The 20,613-nt window shown below is 38.8% G+C and overlaps 1 protein-coding gene across 1 annotated transcript in view; it reads left to right on the top strand.

The window, feature by feature from the left end:
• LOC105242040 (ATP-binding cassette sub-family A member 3) overlaps positions 1-20,613 on the top strand; it is a 151,642-nt gene that overhangs the window by 4,269 nt on the left and 126,760 nt on the right. Inside the window, exons 3-7 of the mRNA XM_034669564.1 lie at positions 62-189; positions 5,928-6,206; positions 8,611-8,721; positions 9,691-9,808; positions 19,721-19,894. Coding sequence (XP_034525455.1) covers positions 62-189; positions 5,928-6,206; positions 8,611-8,721; positions 9,691-9,808; positions 19,721-19,894 — 810 coding nt within the window. The remainder of the gene's footprint in view (positions 1-61; positions 190-5,927; positions 6,207-8,610; positions 8,722-9,690; positions 9,809-19,720; positions 19,895-20,613) is intronic.

Below are 20,613 nucleotides of genomic sequence, written 5' to 3'. Positions count from 1 at the left end.
CTCCCCTCAGGAGGAATTATCAGATATTTCCATTATAATGAACAATTTATCCTCTCTACAGTTCAAGGGTTTACTTCAGAAATGGAGCTTGAGAAGTACATCAAGTATGACTATGGATCTCGTAAAGTACTGGCTGCCATCATTTTTTACTGTAACTTCAAAAGCAGCAGTGACCCTCTACCACTTGAGGTGAGAATGTTGTATTTAGAGTTTTCTAAATACATAGTTTTCTAGTAGTTGCACTTCCAGTTTCTATAATTTTAATGACTTTGCTATTACTAACCCAGTTTTATGGATGAAGCAACCAATTTTCCCAAGATCAAATGACTAGTATACAATACAGCAAGAATGTGAATCCAGGGGCTCCTGGGTGACACAGCGGTTAAGCATCTGCCTTCGCCTCAGGGCGTGATCCCGGCGTTATGGGATTGAGCCCCACATGAGGCTCTTCTGCTATGAGCCTGCTTCTTCCTCTCCCACTCCCCCTGCTTGTGTTCCCTCTTCTTGCTGGCTGTCTCTATCTCTGTCAAATAAATAAAAATAAAATCTTTTAAAAAAAATGTGAATCCAGGGGCGCCTGGGTGGCACAGCGGTTAAGCGTCTGCCTTCGGCTCAGGGCGTGATCCCGGCATTGTGGGATCGAGCCCCACATCGGGCTCTTCCCGCACTGAGCCTGCTTCTTCCTCTCCCACTCCCCCTGCTTGTGTTCCCTCTCTTGCTGGCTGTCTCTATCTCTGTTGAATAAATAAATAAATCTAAANTCAAATAAATAAAAAATAAAATCTTTTAAAAAAAATGTGAATCCAGATCTGAGTAACTAATTTCTCTGCTGTTAATTGTTGCTTTGTGATAAGGAAGGAACTGCACACAGAAGGCCTTAGACTCACGGGAAACTTTGACTAGTCAATCAGGCATTGCTTCTAGTTCTACAAAGAGGGGTGAAACAAGGTGCAGAGCAGATGCATTTTCACTAACAAGGAAGAAAGCGTGTAAAAAAAATCCTTTTTCTTTGAATGAAGCACAATTTAAGTTCTTTAGTAAATGACTAGAAAAAACACTAAGGCTCAGCCAAATTGATTCATAACTAGGACATCCATAAGCATCAAGAAGGGATCTGATTATAGCGTAGCCAAGCTAAGGAAAAAGAAAGACAGTGCCTTGAACTTGGTGTCTGCTTAGCAGATCTTGTGAGACATTCTATCCTTGTGGTGATAGAAATAAGTGGTCAACTATAATATCTAGACATGGAGCCAAGTTCTATGTTTATAATGCAGATACATGTTAGTAGAAGGCAAATTAATAAAACCTCTGGTAGGATAATATATATTCTTTCTGTAAGTCCCATCCTTCCATGACTCCATGCTTCTGTACCAACTTCCTTCCATCTACTAAGTCAAAATTATCCATATGCTGATAATGGATTTAGGATCAACAGTATGGATTAGTTCAAAGTGTGTTAAGTGCCATTTCACGTTTTATTACCATTACTAATTGACTCTGCTTGTGTCCTCAAATATTTGTACTAGATTCTAGCCACTACCTGTGTGCTAAACTGAAATAGGCTCACTGCTTTATGTAATAAAAGATTCAAATAGGAGCCTGTCTCCCAACATAAATGACAAAAAAGAACAAGATAAAATAGAAAATTATCTGTCATGCAGAGATCCAAGACAACCACAATTTGGGGGGAGTTCTGATTCATTTATTTATAGAATAGTATTACATTATATAAAGAGATCACAATTTACTTATCAATTCTGCTACTGGACACCTGGGATGTTTACAGCTTTTTTTCTTCTTTTATGCTAGTGAAAAAGTGCTACTATGAACATTAGCTATTCTGGATATATGCTTAGACATAGAATTTCTGGGGCATGGTCACATCTTAAAATGTATTACATAATGCCAAATTGTTTTCTGAAGTGATGATACCAATTCAGACTCCCAGCAACAGTGTCTGAAAGTTCTCACTATTAAACTTAATATTTTCAGATGTTTCTTTCACTAATTCCATTGATATGAATTAGCTAATTCCACAGGTGTGAGGTGATATGCAACTTTGGCTTTAATTTCCATTTCCTTGGTTCCTAATGAGATTAGCGTATGTCCATGTTTTAAGTGATGAATTACTCTTTAGTGAGGTATACATTTGGTCTTTTTCCCCAGTCTTCTATGGAAAAAAAATCTATTTTACATATTAATTGACCAATTTCTTTGTATATACTACATAGGGATCCCTTGTCTCTCATATGTATTACAGGTATATTTTTCCAGTTTGTGGCTTTTCTTTCAGTTTTTTTTGTGGTGATCAGATTTTCTTTTGATGATTGGATTTTTCTATTTTAAAGCAGCCAAATTTTTAATTCTTTTTCTATATTCTTTTTTTAAAGTTTTTATTTTAATTCCAGTTAGTTAACATACAGTGCTGTATTACTTTCAGGTGTACAATATAGTGATTCAGTGATTTTATACATTACTCAGTGCTCATCACAAGTGCAATCTTTAATCCTCATCACTTATTTCACTCATTCCCCTATCCACCTCCTCTCTGATAACATCAGTTTGTTCTCTATAATTAAGACTGTTTCTTGATTTCTTTCTCTCCCTCTCTCTCTCCCTCTCTCTCTCTCTCTCTCATTCCCTTTGTTTGTTTTGAAGAAAACCACAGTTTGAATGAGTAAAAATAATCAACTGACACAAACAGAGAGATGAATCAGAGGTTGGAATTATCTAACAAAGATTTCAAAGCAGTCACCATAAAAAATGTTAAATTGTCTTGAAATGAAAAAATAGAAAATCATACCAAAGACACAGAAATTATAAGCAGGAAATTATAAACTTAAAAATACAATGACATATAAAAAACTAGTTGAATGGCTGAATAGTAGAATGGACAGAGCAGAGGATGTAATACTGAAGAATAAATTTCACCAAAAAAGGTGCAAGTTGTATGCACTGAAAGCTACAACACACTGTTTGAAAGAAATTAAAGAAGACTTCATAAGGAGAGTTAAGGTGGCGGAGGAGTAGGGGTCCCCTTTTTCAGCTGGTCCCGAGTCGAGCAGAATAGGTTCCAGACCATCCTGAACACCCACTGAATCAACGTGAGACGCAGGAAGATACATCTGGATCTCTACAAATGAATATCTCCAGCGCTGAGTATTGAGGTACAAAGCGGGGAGCCGTGAATCCACGCACAGATACTGGAAGATAAACGGAAGAGGGAGGGAGCCTCTGCATTCAGGCACCAGGAGTGGTAGCCACCAGCACGGGGGAGCAGGCAGACTCACGGACCATAACGCCGGGATCACGCCCTGAGCCGAAGGCAGACGCCCAACCGCTGTGCCACCCTGGCGCCCCTGTCTACTCTTTTTTTTAAGATTTTTTATTTTTTTATTTATTTGAGAGAGATACAGCAACAGAGATAGCACAAGCGGGGAGAAGAGGGAGAAGCAGATTCCCCACTGAGCAGGGAGCCCAACACAGGGCACAATCCCAGGACTCTGGGATCGTGACCTGAGCCAAACACAGATGCTTAACCAACAGAACCACCCAGGTGGCCCTAGTCTTTCTACTCTTTTTTTTTTATGATATGTTAGTCACCATACAGTACGTCATTAGCTTTTGATGTAGTGTTCCGTGATTCATTGTTTGCGTATAACACCCAGCGCTCCAGGCAATATGTGCCCACCTTAATACCCATCATTGGGCTAGCCCATCCCCACCCTCCTCCCCTCTAAAACCCTCAGTTTGTTTGCCAGAGTCCATAGTCTCTCATGGTTCATCTCCCCCTCTGTTCCCCCCCTTCATTTTTCCCTTCCTTCTCCTAATGATCTCCCTGCTATTCCTTATGTTCCATAAATGAGTGAAACCATATGATAATTGTCTTTCTCTGCTTGACTTATTTCACTTAATATAATCTCCTCCAGTTCCACCCATGTTGATGCAAATGTTGGGTAATCATCCTTTCTGGTGGTTGAGTAATATTCCATTGTGTATATGGACCACATCTTCTTTATCCATTCATCTGTTGAAGGGCATCTCAGCTCCTTCCACAGTTTAGCTATTGTGGACAATGCTGCTATGAATATTGGGGTGCAAATGGCCCTTCTTTTCACTATGCCTGTGTCTTTGGGGTAAATACCCAGTAGTGCAATTGCTTGGTCATAGGGTAGCTCTATTACTCTTAAACCAATATCGTATTACTATTACAGTGGTTTTGTGTACTGCATCTTAATATCAACCGAGACTCCAAGAAAACTCAGATTAGGGAATTAGCAGATAAGAACTTGTTGTAATGTGGCTGTTATAACTATTCTCAGTCATTGAATTAAAATAAGTGCACAATGAAAGAAGTGCTAAGTCTCAGCAGAGAATTAGAAACCATAAAAAAAGAATAAAACATGAAGTCTAGAATTGGAAAATACAGGACAGATTTAATAGTGAAGATAACAGAAGAAAGAGTAAATGAACTTGCAATAATAAAATGTATTCAGTTTGAAAAACATAAAAATTGAATTTCATTGAAATGTGGGGCAATACCAAAAGTTCTAACTTATGTGTAGTTAGAGTCCCTGATGGATAAAAGAGAAGAGGGCAGAAAAGAGAAGGTGTAGAAAAATGGCTGTAAGAGTCTTAAATGTGATTAAAGACAATAACCATCAAGTGGCTGGAACAGATATACACATATCCGATAAAACAGATTTCAAGACAAAGGGTCAGTTGGTCAGGAAGATATAACAATTATAAATATGTATGCATCTAATAACAGCTTCAAAATACATGAAGCAAAAATTGACAGAATTAAAGGGAGAATTGGGCAATACCACAGTTGTTGATGGAGATATTAATATCCTCTCAGCAGTTGACAGAGCATCTAAACAAAAAAATTGTAAAGAAGTAGATGATATGAAAAACATTTTCAGTTTCCCTGAATTGATTGACATTTGCAGAGCAATTACTCAACAGTGGTAGAATACACATTCTTTTTAAGTGCACATGGCATTTTCACCATGATAACTCTTATGTTGAGTTGTAAAATAAATCTCATTGAAATTAAAAAGACTGAAATCATGTACAGTGTGTTCTCTGATGACAGTGAAATTAGGGGCAGATAACAATGAGATAATTGGAAACATTGGATAATTAGAAAAATATTTGGACATTAAACAACCATTTCTGAATAACAACCATTGGACAGTAACAACCATTTCTTTGTGACTTCTTTCACAATCAGAAAATATTTTAAATTGAATAATAAGAAAACCTGACATGTTAAGATTGGGAGCAAAATCGGAGGAATATAGCTAAAGCCATGCTTAGAAAGAAGCTCATAGTTTCAAATGTTCATATTAGAGATGTACTGTATGGTGACTAACATAATAAAAAAAACATTAAAATAAAAAAATAAATAAAAATAAATGTTCATATTAGAAAAATGGAGAAGTACAAAATTAATGATCAGAGTTCCGATTTTAGAAAATCTATAAAAACAAATTAAACTCTAAGTTGCCTTTTTGTTGTATGGTTGACTTGGTTTCAGTGGAACAATTTTTCTTGAGGGCCATTCTGCATTACTCTGTAGAACTTATCTGTGATTCTGAGCCTCATTTCTCTATTTACATTTCCAAGTCTTCATGTCTCTAATATTTAATTAAATCTTCATTCTTTTTGTAAGTATAGATTGCATTAGCAAGCCTACCATTGTCATTAAGTATATTTAATTTTGGGAAGATGTTAATCAGATTCAGCTGAAGAAGTATCCCTTACTTCTATGTCAAAACTCTAATATGTTTTCAGGGTAATTACATGCGTTTAGCCTTGATACAGCAGTAAATTTGGGTTCTGTAGGTGACAAACTATGACTTACTTGAATTGCTATGTTATTTATGTGTCTGAGCAGTTTCTTAGTCTGTTTTATTTGACAGTGTTTGTTTTATCATGCAGGGTACATCAGAGAAGGGTTCCTGGCTGTACAGCATGCCTTAGATAAGGCCATCATGCTGTATCATGAGAGCAGTGCTAGCCAAAAACTGTTCAATAGTATCAGTATCTTTATACAGAGATTTCCACACCCAGCTTATTCTCATGATGGATTAATTTGGATCACTAGTTCCTTCCTCCCTTTGATGTTCATACTCATGTTCTCTCCAACTGTACTTTCCATCATGCGATCCATTGTCTGGGAAAGGGAAAAAAGATTGAAGGTAATCTCAATTTCTTTGTTTGTTTCAAGTTTTTATTTAAATTCCAGTTAGTCAACATATAATATAATGTTAGTTTCAGGAGTAGAATTTAGAGATTCATCACTTACATACAACACCAGGTGCTCATCACAAGTGTCCTCCTTAATCCCCATCAGCCATTTAACCCATCCCCCCACCTACCACCCCTCTAGCAGCCCTCAGTTTGTTCTCTATAGTTAAGAGTCTGTTTTCTTGTTTTATATTTTCTGCTACTGGGATGCACCAACTACCCACCAATGATAAATATGTAGAAATAATCCAACTCTCCATAGAAAAGAGCCCCTCAGGCCTAAAAACATTTTTACAGAAACAGATGAACATAGGGGTGAAAAAAAGAGAGAGGCAAACCATTAAAGTGAATACTGATGCCACTTATCAGTTTTTCAAGCTGGCAGAATTTCAGAGAGAAACTTGTCTCTTGGGAGCAACATGAAGAGAAAACCTGAAGGCGTGCAGGGAGACAAAAAGGGTCACTGGAGGAATTTCAAGTCTCTAATAACTAGAGTAACAGTGAACTTAGGTCCTGGCTAAATTAACATAAAACCCCACATCTTAGGCCTTCACCTTGATATCTATTACCCTCGATAACATGTCTGGGTCTCAACAAAAAATTATTAGTCACACCAAAAATTAAGAAAAACATATAGTCCAAAGAGGCAAATCAGTCATCAGAACCAGACACAGATAAAACACAGATGTTGAAAATATCAGACAGGGAAATTTAAATTACTATAACTAATAATTTAAAGGCTCTAAGGGAAAGGTAGATGTGTTCAAGATCCTCAAGACAGCCCCTAATTTCTGAAATTCTCTAGAAGGACTAGTGGGACTCGCATATAGTTAATGCTCACAGTTAGGAATTATTATAGTGGTGTAGTATGTAAACATAGCTGGCTCAGAAGAGGATATGACACAGGCAAAGCCTGGAGGAATTCACCTGCTGGCTTCTTCAGTCAACCCCACAAGAGGTCACACAGAGCACACTCTTGCCTCAGCAATGAAAATCCAGCAGTAATTTTGTGATGTTCATGTCTAGGGAAGTCCATTAGAAATTTAGCATCCAAGGTTTTGATGGGGGCTGGTCATGTAGACACCCTTTGCCTAGCATGTACCAAAATTCCACAGTCCTAGACAGCAGGTATTCAGCATGAACCATAGTGTTTGTATCAACAGTTTTGGCACAGTCACCTATCCTTATCATTTAGGGAAAGTTTTGTGTCAGTGTAGGGAATAATTTACCAGCCAGGTTCCCATGTACCAGCCAAAGGCCAACTTGTAAATATGCCTTTCTTTTTTTTTAATTAATTTATTTTTTTATTTAAATTCAATTAATTAACACATAGTGTATTATTAGTTTCAGAGGTAGAGTTTAGTGATTCATCAGTTGCATATAACATACAGTGCTCATTACATGCCTTTCTAAGAATAATAGTCTCAGGCCTCCTTGTTAATAACACTTTTCTGCACAGTAGGTAACACGCAAGATAAGATAGATAATGTTACCAGACAGATCAAAACTATAAGAAGTCAAATAGAATTTCTAGACATAAAAAACATGCTAACAAAAATGAAGACTGCTTTTGATGGGCTCATCACTAGACTTGACTTGAGGAAAGAATCATAGTGTTGAATATGACAGTTGAAATCACACAAACTGAAATGCAAAGACAAAACACAATATAAAACCCAGAATAAAACATTCAAGAAGCATAAGACAATATAAATGGTGTAACATATACATAATTTAAATCCCCCAAAAAAGGAGATAAAAGAGCTGAAGAAATAATGGCAGAGAATTTTCCAAAATTAACGATAGACATCAAATCACAGGTCTAAGAAGCTCAGAGAACACAAAGCAGGAAAAGTACCATGCACACACAAACACAGAGATGCACACACACAGAGTATATTCAAACTGTTGAAAATTAAAGACCAAAGAGAAAATCTTGAAAGCAGCCAGAGTGGGGATAAAGATACGTTGTCTACAAGGAACAAGCATAAGACAGTTGTATTAAAAAAAAAAAAAGACACACTTGTGTTATACTCCAAGAAGTAGAATATAATAGAAAAGGGAACTTAATATTTTGAAGTTTAATTTTAGATGTTTTCACTTTTGGTTCATTACTAGGTGTAGTAATGAAGAAAGATCTCTGAACTCAGGAGAAGTATATTTTAATGCCAGCCCTGCCCTAACTGCATAATTTTGAACAGCACACTTTCTGAGCCTCGATTTTTCATATTTATAACATGGAGATGATATTAACCATTTACGTAGTTCTGTATGGAAATTTAAATAGAAAAATGTATGTAAGTCGTATGAATTGCTGATACATGTAATATTTGACTTGCGTTGACTTTCCTACAGGAGTACCAGCTTATAATTGGACTTAAAAACTGGATCATCTGGGCTGCCTATTTCTTCACATTCTTCTTTTTTTATATCATTATTATCTCTATGATATGTGTTTTATTCTCTGCCAAGGCAAGTGTCTAATTTTGTGCTATCCAGTAGAAATACCATGAGTCACATATGTACTACTGGTTTTTTTAGTAGTCAGTAGAAATTTTTAAAACCAGAAAGAATGGGTAAAATTATGTTAATGATATTTTAAATTTAACCTAATATGTATAAAATATTATTTGAATATGCAACCAATTCAAAAAGTAAGAGTTTTTTTACATTCTTTTTTTTACATTTTATTTATTTGAGAGAGAGAGAGCAAGAGAGAGAGAGAGAGAGAGCATGAGAATGGGCCAGGGGAGAGGGAATAGCAGACTCCCCACTGAGCGGGGAACCTGACACAGGGCTATATCCCAGGACCCCAGAATCATGACCTGACCTGAAGGCAGATTCTTAAAACGACTGAGCCACCCAGGCACCCCTACATTTTTTTGTACTGTCTTCTTACTCCTGTGTGTGTTTTATATTTACAGCACATCTGAATTCATATACTTTATTTTCCTTAGAAATACTTGATCTGTATTAGACACTGCCTTCATTTTTCAATTTAAATGAAGATAACTAAAATTAAATGAAGATAAAAATTTAGTTCCTCGGTCACACTAGCTACATTTTAAGTGCTCAATAGCTACATGCGTTTAATGGCTTCTGTGTTAGACATCTTAGTTCTAGTTGATTACAGCCTGCCATACCTATCCATTGGGAGGCAAAAAAGTAATTATAGTGTGAACTGGTTGGTCTCGGGTGCCAGGGGGATGAAATATAGATTTTATTTATTTCTGCTGTGGAAACTCAGAGGCTGCTGTATCTCTGAGAAAAACATAAACCCTTCTGTAAGAAATTAGTTACTTAGTTAACTTTCATCCCATTGAGTGTCAGTCACTGAGCAGTGATCTAGCACATTAGTGCTATCATTTTCTCCTTATGTTTATGTGACAGTATTTATGGTGTACCTTACATGATGTCATCATTGGTTTTTTGTAGATTTTCAGCGAGCCAATCTTTCGCTTCAGTGACTGTAGTTTCATCTTTGTCTTTCTTATGTGTTATGCCATTGCTTCAATATTCTTTGCCTTTATGGTTAGCACATTCTTCAATAAAGGTAAGTCTAAGACTCATTCTATAACAGATTTTTGGGGTATTTCTTTATTAAATTCCACTGTAATTAATGTATAGTGTTATATTACTTTCAGGTGTACAATATAGTGATGCAGTAATTATGTACATTACTCAGTGCACATCACAATAAGTGTGCCCTTAATCCCTTCACCTGTTTCACCCATCCCTTCAGAAGTTAAAAATAAAGCTACCCTATGATTCAGTAATCACACTACTGGGTATCTATCCCAAAATACAAAAACACTAATTCAAAGGGATACATGCACCCCTATGTTTATAGCCGCATTATTTACAATGGCCAAGATGTGAAAACAGCCCATGTGTCCATCAATTGATGAATGAATAAAGAAGATGTATATATACAATGGAATATTATTCAGCCATAAAAGAGAATGAAATCTTGCCATTTGCAACAACATGAATGGAGCTAGAGAGTATAATGCTAAGCAAAATGAGTGAGTCAGAGAAAGACATATGCCATATGATTTCACTCATGTGAATTTAAGAAACAAAACAAATCAGCAAAGGGGAAAAAAGAGTGATAAACCAAGAAGCAGACTCTTAATTATGGAGAACAGACTGATGGTTACCAAAGGGGACATGCATAGGGGGATGGAGGAAATAGGGGATTGGGATTAAGGAATACATATATCATGATGGAAAAAAATAAAATTAAAAAATAAATTAAAAAGATAAAATATAAAAATAAATAAAGTGAAATATCTGCACTGTCATATTCATTATAGCATTATTCACAAGAGCTAAGCCATGAAAGCAACCTAATGTCCTTCAGTGGGTGAATGGCTAAAGAAAATGTGATATATACATTCAAAGGGATATTTTTCTGCCTTATAAATGAAGGAAATTCTGCCATTTGTAAAAACAGAGACCTAGAGGACATTGTGTTGTGAAACAAGCAAGACGCAGAAAAACAATACTACATGATGCCACTTATATAAGGAACCTAAACTAGTCATACTTTATAGACAGTATAGAATGATGGTTGCCAGGGAGTTGAGGGAAAGGGAAGCAGGGGCATATTAGTCGAGGGGGACCGAGTTTCATTATGTAAGATGAAGAAGTATCTTAGGGATCTACTATATAACACAGTGCCTGTAGCTAACAATACTTAGAAAAACTTGTTAAGAGGTACATTTTATGCTAACTATTCATATCACCAAAAAAGTAATAATAATAATAAAGAGGGCAGAGGGGAAAAAAAGAGGACAGAGGGAAATTTGGGGAGGTGATAGATATGTTTATAGCATAGATTGTGATGTATTCACAAGTATTTACAGGTATACACCTACCTCCAAACTTATCAAGTTGTTTACATTAAGTATGTACAGTTCTTTACAAGCCAGTTATACCTCAATAAAGTGATTTAAAGAAAGAAAAAGTTTATATCATTGTATTGTAATTTGATTTGAATGTTTTTTATATCTGCCTTATTAACTTTATTTTTTTGTTTCAAGATTTTATTTAAATTCTAGTTTGTTAACATAGAGTGTAATTTTGGTTTCAGAAGTAGAATTTGGTGATTCATCACTTACATTTACAGCCCCTGCTCAGCAAGCAAGTGCCCTCCTTAATACCCATCATCCATTTAGCCCATCCACAACCCACCTCCTTCCCTCAACCCTCAGATTGTTCTCTATAGTTAAGAGTCTTTTTTTTAAATTTTATTTTATTATATTGTGTTAATCACCATACAGTACATCCCCAGATTCCGATGTAAAGTTTGATGCTTCATTAGTTGCGTATAACACCCAGTGCACCATGCAATACGTGCCCTCCCTACTACCCATCACCAGGCTATCCCCTTCCCCCACCCCCTCCCCTCTGAAGTCCTCAGTTTGCCTCTCACAGTCCATAGTCTCTCATGTTTCATTCCCCCCTCTGATTACCCCCCTTTTCTTTATCCCTTTCTTCCCCTACCGATCCTCCTAGTTCTTATGTTCCATAGATGAGAGAAATCATATGATAATTGTCTTTCTCTGCTTGACTTATTTCACTTAGCATTATCTCCTCCAGTGCCGTCCATGTTGCAGCAAATGTTGAGAATTCGTTCTTTCTGATAGCTGAGTAATATTCCATTGTATATATGGACCACAGCTTCTTAATCCAGTCATCTGTTGAAGGGCATCTCGGCTCCTTCCATGATTTGGCTATTGTGGACAATGCAGCTATGAACATTGGGGTGCATATGGCCCTTCTCTTTACTACGTCTGTATCTTTGGGGTAAACACCCAGTAGTGCAATGGCTGGGTCATAGGGTAGTTCAATTTTTAACTTTTTAAGGGACCTCCACACTGTTTTCCAGAGTGGCTGTACCAACTTGCATTCCCACCAACAATGTAGGAGGGATCCCCTTTCTCCACATCCTCTCCAACAATTGTTGTTTCTTGCCTTGTCTATCTTTGCCATTCTAACTGGCGTAAGGTGGTATCTCAGTGTGGTTTTGATTTGAATTTCCCTGATGGCTAATGATTTTGAACATTTTTTCATGTGTCTGTTAGCCATTTGTATGTCTTCATTGGAAAAGTGTCTGTTCATATCTTCTGCCCATTTTATGATTTGTTTATTTGTTTCTCGTGTATTGAGTTTGAGAAGTTCTTTGTAGATCTTGGATACCAGTCCTTTATCTGTGGTGTCCTTTGCAAATATATTCTCCCATTCCGTGGGCTGTCTCTTAGTTTTTTTGACTGTTTCCTTGGCTGTGCAGAAGCTCTTTATCCTGATAAAGTCCCATAAGTTCATTTTATCTTTTATTTCTCTTGCCTTTGGAGATGTGTCGTGAAAAAGGTTGCTCTGGCCGATGTCATAGAAGTTGTTGCCTATGTTCTCCTCTAGAATTTTGATGGATTCCTGTCTCACATTGAGGTCTTTCATCCATTTGGAGTTTATTTTTGTGTATGGTGTGAGAGAGTGGTCAAGTTTCATTCTTTTGCATGTAGCTGTCCAATTTTCCCAGCACCATTTATTGAAGAGACTGTCTTTTTTCCACCGGATGTTTTTTCCTGCTTTATCAAAGATTAGTTGCCCAAAGAGCCGAGGGTCCATTTCTGGGTTCTCTATTCTGTTCCATTGGTCGATGTGTCTGTTTTTGTGCCAGTACCATGCTGTCTTTGTGATCACAGCTTTGTAGTACAGCTCGAAATCCGGCATTGTGATGCCCCCAGCTTTGTTTTTCCTTTTCAACAGTTCCTTGGAGATTCGGGGCCTTTTCTGGTTCCATACAAATTTAAGGACTATTTGTTCCAGTTCTTTGAAAAATGTCCTCGGTATTTTGATCGGGATAGCATTGAAAGTGTAGATTGCTCTGGGTAGTATGGACATTTTAACTATGTTAATTCTTCCAATCCATGAGCATGGAATATTTTTCCATCTTTTTATGTCTTCCTCAATATCTTTCAAAAGTGATCTATAGTTTCTAGCATATAGGTCCTTTACGTCTCTGGTTAAGTTAATTCCAAGGTAACGCATGGTTTTTGGTGTTATTGTAAATGGGATGGATTCCCTAATTTCTCTTTCTTCAGTCTCGTTATTCGTGTATAGAAATGCAACTGATTTCTGGGCATTGATTTTGTATCCTGCCACCTTACTGAATTGTTCTATAACTTCTAATAGTTTGGGAGTGGATTCCTTTGGGTTTTCCATATAGAGTATCATGTCATCTGCAAAGAGAGACAGTTTGACTTCTTCTTTGCCGATTTGGATACCTTTGATCCCTTTTTGTCTTCTGATTGCTGTTGCAAGGACTTCTAGTACTATGTTGAATAATAGTGGCGAGAGTGGGCATCCTTGTCGTGTTCCTGATCTTAAGGGAAAGGCTTCCAGCTTTTCCCCATTGAGAATAATGCTTGCAGTAGGCTTTTCATAGATGGCTTTTATGAGATTGAGAAATGTACCCTCTATTCCTACACTCTGAAGGGTTTTAATCAGGAAAGGATGCTGTATTTTGTCAAATGCTTTTTCTGCATCAATTGAGAGGATCATATGGTTCTTGAGTCTTTTCTTGTTGATATGATGTATCACATTGATTGATTTGCGAGTGTTGAACCATGCTTGCATCCCAGGTATGAATCCCACTTGGTCATGATGGATAATCCTTTTAATGTACTGTTGGATTCTATTAGCAAGGATCTTGTTGAGGATTTTGGCATCCATATTCATTAGAGAAATCGGTCTGTAATTCTCCTTTTTGAGGGGGTCTTTGCCTGGTTTGGGGATCAAGGTAATATTAGCCTCATAGAATGAGTTTGGTAGCTTTCCTTCTGTTTCTATTTTTTGAAATAGCTTTAGGAGAATAGGTATTATTTCTTCTTTGAATGTTTGGTAGAATTCCCCAGGAAAACCGTCTGGGCCTGGAGTTTTATTATTTGGAAGGTTGTTTATCACTGACTCAATTTCTTCATAGTTAATTGGCCTATTTAAGAAATCTATTTCTTCCTGTTTCAGTCTTGGTAGTTTATAGGTTTCCAGGAAGGCCTCCATCTCTTCCAGATTGTTTAGTTTTTTGGCATATAGCTGTTGATAAAAGTTTCTAATAATCCTTGCAATTTCAATGGTGCTGGTCGTGACCTCTCCCTTTTCAGTCATAATTTTAATAATCTCAGTCCTTTCTCTTTGTTTTTGGACAAGTTTTGCCAGTGGTCTATCAATTTTATGGATTCTCTCAAAGAACCAGCTTCTAGTCCTGTTGATCTGCTCTACTGTGGTTCTGGTCTCTAATTCATTGATTTCTGCTCTAATCTTGGTCAACTCCTTCCTTGTCAGTGGGTTAGGCCTGTCCCTCTGTTGCTGTTCCAGTTTCTTGAGGTGAGAATATAGAAACTGCATTTTAGATTTTTCTATTCTTTTGAGTGAGGCTTGGATGGCTATGTATTTCCCCCTTAGGACTGCCTTTGCAGTATCCCATAGGTTTTGGACCGTTGTGTATTCATTCTCGTTGGTCTCCATAAATTGTTTAATTTGTTTTTTGATTTCCTGGTTTATCGAGTCATTCTTGAGCAGGATGGTTCTTAGCCTCCAAGTGTTTGAGTTTCTTCCAGGTTTTTCCTTGTGGTTGAGTTCCAATTTCAGAGCGTTGTGGTCTGAGAATATGCAGGGGATAATTTCAATCTTTTGGTATTGGCTGAGACCTGTTTTGTGTCCCAGAGCATGATCTATTCTTGAGAATGTTCCATGGGCATTTGAATAGAATGAGTATTCTTTGGTTCTGGGGTGTAGTGTTCTATATATATCTATGAGGTCCAACTCGTCGAGTATGGCATTCAAAGCCTTTGATTCTTTGCTTAGTTTTTGCCAGGGTGTTCTGTCTATTTCTGATAGTGGGGTGTTGAGGTCCCCTACTATTACTGTGTTCTTATCTATATGTCTCTTTATTTTGGTTAAGAGTTGGCTTGTGTATCTTGCTGCTCCCCTGTTGGGGGCATATATATTAATAATTGTCATATCCACTTGTTGAATACTTCCTTTAAGAATAATATAGTGCCCTTCTGTATCTCTCTCTATGGCCTCTAGTTTAAAATCCAGTCTATCTGATATGAGAATTGCTACTCCAGCTTTCTTTTGAGGTCCATTTGCGTGGAAGATGGTACTCCATCCCCTTACTCTAAGTCTGAATGCATCTTTGGGTTCAAAATGAGTCTCTTGTAGACAGCAAATGGATGGGTCATGTCTTTTTATCCAATCTGCAACCCTGTGGCGTTTTATGGGAGAGTTTAAGCCATTTAGATTGATAGAGATTATTGACAGATATGATTTTAATGATGCCATTTCTCTTTAAAGTCTTTGTATCGGTTGTGACTTGCTGCTCTGTATCACTCTTGGGGCCTTTTTACCTTTATAGAGCCCCCCTTAATATCTCCTGTAGGGCTGGTTTCGTGGTTACGAAATTGGTTAATGATTGGCGATTTTGGAACGTCTTTATTTCTCCATCAATTCTGAATGACAGCTTTGCTGGATAAAGGATCCTTGGCTGCATGTTTTTCTCTGAAAGAGCTTTAAAAATGCCCCCCCAAGCCTTTCTCTCATTCCAGGTCTCTGTAGACAGGTCTGACGTAATCCTGATACCTTTGCCTTGGTACGTGAGAAATTTCTTTGCCCTGGCCGCTTTCAATACTGTATCCTTGGATCTAATATTTGCGAATTGCACTATGACATGCCGTGGCGTAGGTTTGTCCTGGTTGAGCTTGGATGGGGTCCTCTCTGCCTCTTGGACACGAATGCTTGTTTCCCTTGCTAGATTAGGGAAGTTTTCAGCTACAATTTGTTCAAATATCTCTTCTAGACCTCTGTTTTTCTCCACCCCTTCAGGGATGCCGATGATTCTGACATTGGATCGTTTCATAGAGTCAGTAATCTCCCGTAATCTACATTCGTGGGCGTGGATTTTTTTAAGACCAGCTTCTATTTTCGTTTTTTCTTCTACTAACCCATCCTCCAATTCGCTAACGCGTTCCTCTGCCTCGGTGACCCTGGCCGTCAGAGCCTCTAGTTTTGACTGTATTTGGCCCATAGAATTTTTAATTTCTGTCAGATTCGCTCTCATTTCTGCCCTTAGGGATTCTATATTCTCAGCAACGCTTTCTCTGATGCTTTTTTCAAGTTTACTCATCATCTTGACCATTGTTGCTCTGAATTCCATTTCTGATAATTGGGATACATCCATATGTATTAATTCTGTGGCCGAGGCCAATTCTGTGGCAGAGGCCACAGACTCATTATCTTTTCTTTGCTGGGGGGGACTTCTCCTTCTCGTCATTCTGATGAAGAGAGATTGCAGGGTTGTCCAGAGCCCAAGTGTTGACTGGGACCCAGGCCGTGCGCCCTTGTTTTATAGAGATCTTAGGGATGTGGGCTTCTTCCTTAAAGAGTTTATTTATTTATTTGAGAGAGAGAGAGACAGTCAGCAAGAAAGGGAACCCAAGCAGAGGAGTGGGAGAGGAAGAAGCAGGTTCCCGGTGGAGAAGCCCGATGAAGGACTCCTTACGGAGCGTTGTGATCACACCCTAATCCGAAGACAGGTGCTTGGTGACTGCGCCACTCAGGCGCTCCGGGTTGTGGGCTTCTTGATTTTTCAGCCTGCCTTCTGGGGGAGGGGCCTGCCTGCAGGTACTCAGAAAACCCTGTTTGGGTAGAGTCTCTGTGTCCCTTGCGAGGGGGGATGGGGATGGGCACCCTGTGAGCCGGTATTTCCGGGCTTTTGTTCTCTGGCGGCTTTCCCTGGCGGTTTGCTATGCCTCTTCTGAGAGAGCAGCAGCGGCTGAAATTCAGCCTCTGTCTCAGAACAGAGGGATCGCGGATCGTTCTCCACTGATGTTCTGGCCACTTTAACTCTGTTTCTGTTGGTGCTGCTCAACCCTGCAGCATCCCGGGCTGTGCGCCCCACACCCGGCGTCCCAGCCCTCACTTCCAGGGCCGGCACGTCTCTGTCCTTTGTGTTTCCAACCCCGCCCGCCGCCAGCCGCCCCGCGCGGGCTCCCGGAGCTCCCCGTCTCAGTCTGGTGTCTCATGGGTGCTGACCGCGAGTCTGCCTGCTCCCCCGTGCAGGTGGCCCTCCAGCCGCCAGCCGCCCCGCTGACGCTCCCGGAGCTCCCGGTCTCAGCCTCGATCCAGTGAGCACACCGGAGCTCCGGAGCTCCGTGAGATGCTTGGTGGTGCACGCTCCCGGCTCACGGACTCAGTCTGCCGTTTCCAGAGTGCGGGTCCGCGGTCCGCCCGCTCCCCGGTGCAGGTGGCCCGCCAGCCGCCCTGCGCGCGCTCCTGGAGTTCGCGTTCTAAGTCTGTTGTCTCGCGGGTGCCGTCCGCGAGTCTGCCTGCTCCCCCGTGCAGGTGGCCCGCCAACCGCCAGCCTTCTCGCGTACGCTCCCGGAGCTCCCTTCTCAGCCTGCTGTCTCAAGCGTGCGGGTCCGCGGTCTGTCCGCTCCCCCTTGCAGGTGGCTACCGCTTCCCGGCGCCCTGACACGGCGGCTCCCTCCCCCTTCTGTTTAGCTTCCGATATCTGTGCGCGGTTTCACGGCTCCCCGCTTCGTACCTCGATACTCAGCGCTGGAGATGTTCATTTGTAGAGATCCAGATGTATCTTCCTGCGTCTCAGGCTGATTCCGTGGATATTCCTGCTGGTCTGGTACCTCCAGCTCAACTCAGGGGACCGGCTGAAAAAGGTGTCCCCTACTCCTCCGCCATCTTAACCTCCCCCCCTATAGTTAAGAGTCTTTTATGGTTTGCCTCTCTCTCTTTTTCTTTCCCCCTTCTCCTGTGTTCATCTGTTTTGTTTCTTAATTCTACATGTGAGTGAAGTCATATGGTATTTGTCTTTCTCTGACTTCTTTCATTTAGTAGTTCCATCCATGTCATTGCATAGGGCAAGATTTCATTCTTTTTGATGGCTAAGTAATATTCCACTCTGTGTGTGTGTGTGTGTGTGTGTACACACCACACCTTCTTTATTCATCAGTCAGTAAACATTTGGGCTCTTTCCATAGTTTGGCTATTGTTGATGATGTTGCTATGAACACTGGGGTTCATGTACCTCTCTGAATCTGTATTTTTTATACCCTTTGGGTAAATACCTTGTAGTGCAATTGCTGGGTTGTAGGATAGTTCTATTTTTAACTTTTGGAGGAGCCTCCACACAGTTGTCTGGAGTGGCTGCACCAGTTTTCATTCCCACCAACAGTGTAAGAGGGTTCCCCTTTCTCCATATCCTTGCCAACATCTGTTGTTTCCTGTGCTGTTAATTTTAGCCATTCCGAGAGGTGTGAGGTGGTTTCTCATCATGGTTTTGATTTGTATTTCCCTGATGCTGAGTGATGTTGAGCATCTTTTCATGTGTGTCTTAGCCATCTGGATGTCTTCTTTGGAAAAATGTCTGTTCATGTCTTCTGCCCATTTCTTAACTGGATTGTTTTTTTGGGTGTTGAACTTGGTAAGTTCTTTATAGATTTTGGGTACTAACCCTTTATCAGATATGTTGTTTGCAAATATCTTCTCCCATTCCACAGGTTGCCTTTTAGTTTTGTTTCCTTCAACATGCAGAAAACTTTTATCTTGATGAAGTCCTAATAGTTCATTTTTGCCTTTGTTTCCCTTGTCTTTGGCGAGGTGTCTAGCAAGAAGTTGCTATGGCCCAGGTCAAAGAGGTTGCTGCCTGTGTTCTCCTCTAGGATTTCAATGGTTTCCTGTCTCACACTGAGTTCTTTCATCCATTTTGAATTTATTTTTGTATATGGTTTGAGAAAGTGGTCCAGTTTCATTCTTCTGCATGTGGCTGTCCAGTTTTCCCAACACCATTTGTTGAAGAGACTGTCTTTTTTCCATTAGATATTCTTTCTTGCTTCGTTGAAGATTAGTTGACCATGATTTGAGTGTTTTTACTTTCTTCATCAATGTTGATTTTATGTCGTCTCAATAATAATCTTAACAAGAATCTTTTTCTAGCCTGTAGGATCCCCTGCTTATGGATCTAAACATACCCGACTCTCAGTAGTTATCAGTGTATTCAACCATTCTTTATTTTGGACATGATGATTTAGATTGGAAGCAGATGTTTAAAATTTCATAAAGAGTTTTTTATTCTACCCAATACTTCACACTCTGGGAACTCTAGTAATTATTAATAATTATTAATAATGATTGTGTGCATGAATAAATCTTTGTTTAAATGGCTGTAAATATCCTATACATTAACTGTTAATTAATTCATTTATTTAACACGTATTCAGGGAGACATACTGTGTGCCGGATATTGGTGATACAAGGATGAAAAAGAAAGACAAACATTCTTCCATCATAGAGCTTACATTCTATTCCTTATACTGTAGTAGAAAAAGTTATTTGTTATTTTGCATATTGCTTTAGAGTGATCTTGTAATTTCCTTATTATCAGTCCGTTTGGCTGCTTCTGCTGGAAGTCTCCTATATTTTGCCAGTTTCTTTCCATTTAATGCCATTACTCAATTCTATGGAGAGCTGACCCTCACCAGGAAGGTGGCTGCCTGTCTCAGCTCAAATGTTGCATTGGCACTGGGGATTAGTCGTCTACTCAAGTTGGAGTTAAGACGTAAGTGCTTGCCCTGCAAATTCTCCTTTGCTGTTTGATTCCTTGAAAGGTGGGTGGGACAGTCGGTAAGAAAGTAAGAAAATGTTATACAAATTATTTATCCCTAGATTTATTTATTGTAAAGACAGCTGTGTGTACTAAAAAAAAAGCAGATTTTTGAAAAATTAGAAGTTCCCTATCACTCCACAATAAGCTTCCAGTTATATTCTGAAATAGTTTTAAATCGATTCTACTGCTTGCTTTATTTACTTAATAATATGTTAGACCTCTTCTCACATAGAGAAATGGTAATTTTTACACAGTTGTTTAATATTCCATTGTGAAGAGGTACTATAATTAATTTGTTCTCAAGCAATGTATATTTAAGTGGTTTCCAATATCCTGCTATTACCATAATAGAACACATATATTTGCTCAAACAGTATGCATACTAATGTAAATAATTTATTCAATATAAAAATACTATCTTACAAGATATTCATAGCTTAATTTTGATTCCTATTGCTACTGTGATAACTCAGTAAACACAGAGTAGATACTTCTGTTGGTTTTGAGCTACGAACTTAATTTTATTTATTTTCCCTATGAAAATCAAACTATTACTATCATTTATTGGATAGTTTGTTTCTCTCTACTGGTTTCAAATTCAACCTTTGTTTCATGTCAAGTTTCCATATATACATATATCTGTTTCCTTCTTTTTTTAAAAATAATTTTTT

Source organism: Ailuropoda melanoleuca, chromosome 10, assembly GCF_002007445.2.
Source record: "Ailuropoda melanoleuca isolate Jingjing chromosome 10, ASM200744v2, whole genome shotgun sequence".
Taxonomy (NCBI): Eukaryota; Metazoa; Chordata; class Mammalia; order Carnivora; family Ursidae; genus Ailuropoda; species Ailuropoda melanoleuca.
Note: the sequence above shows the minus strand (reverse complement) of the source record. Positions and strands in the feature narration are given on the sequence as shown.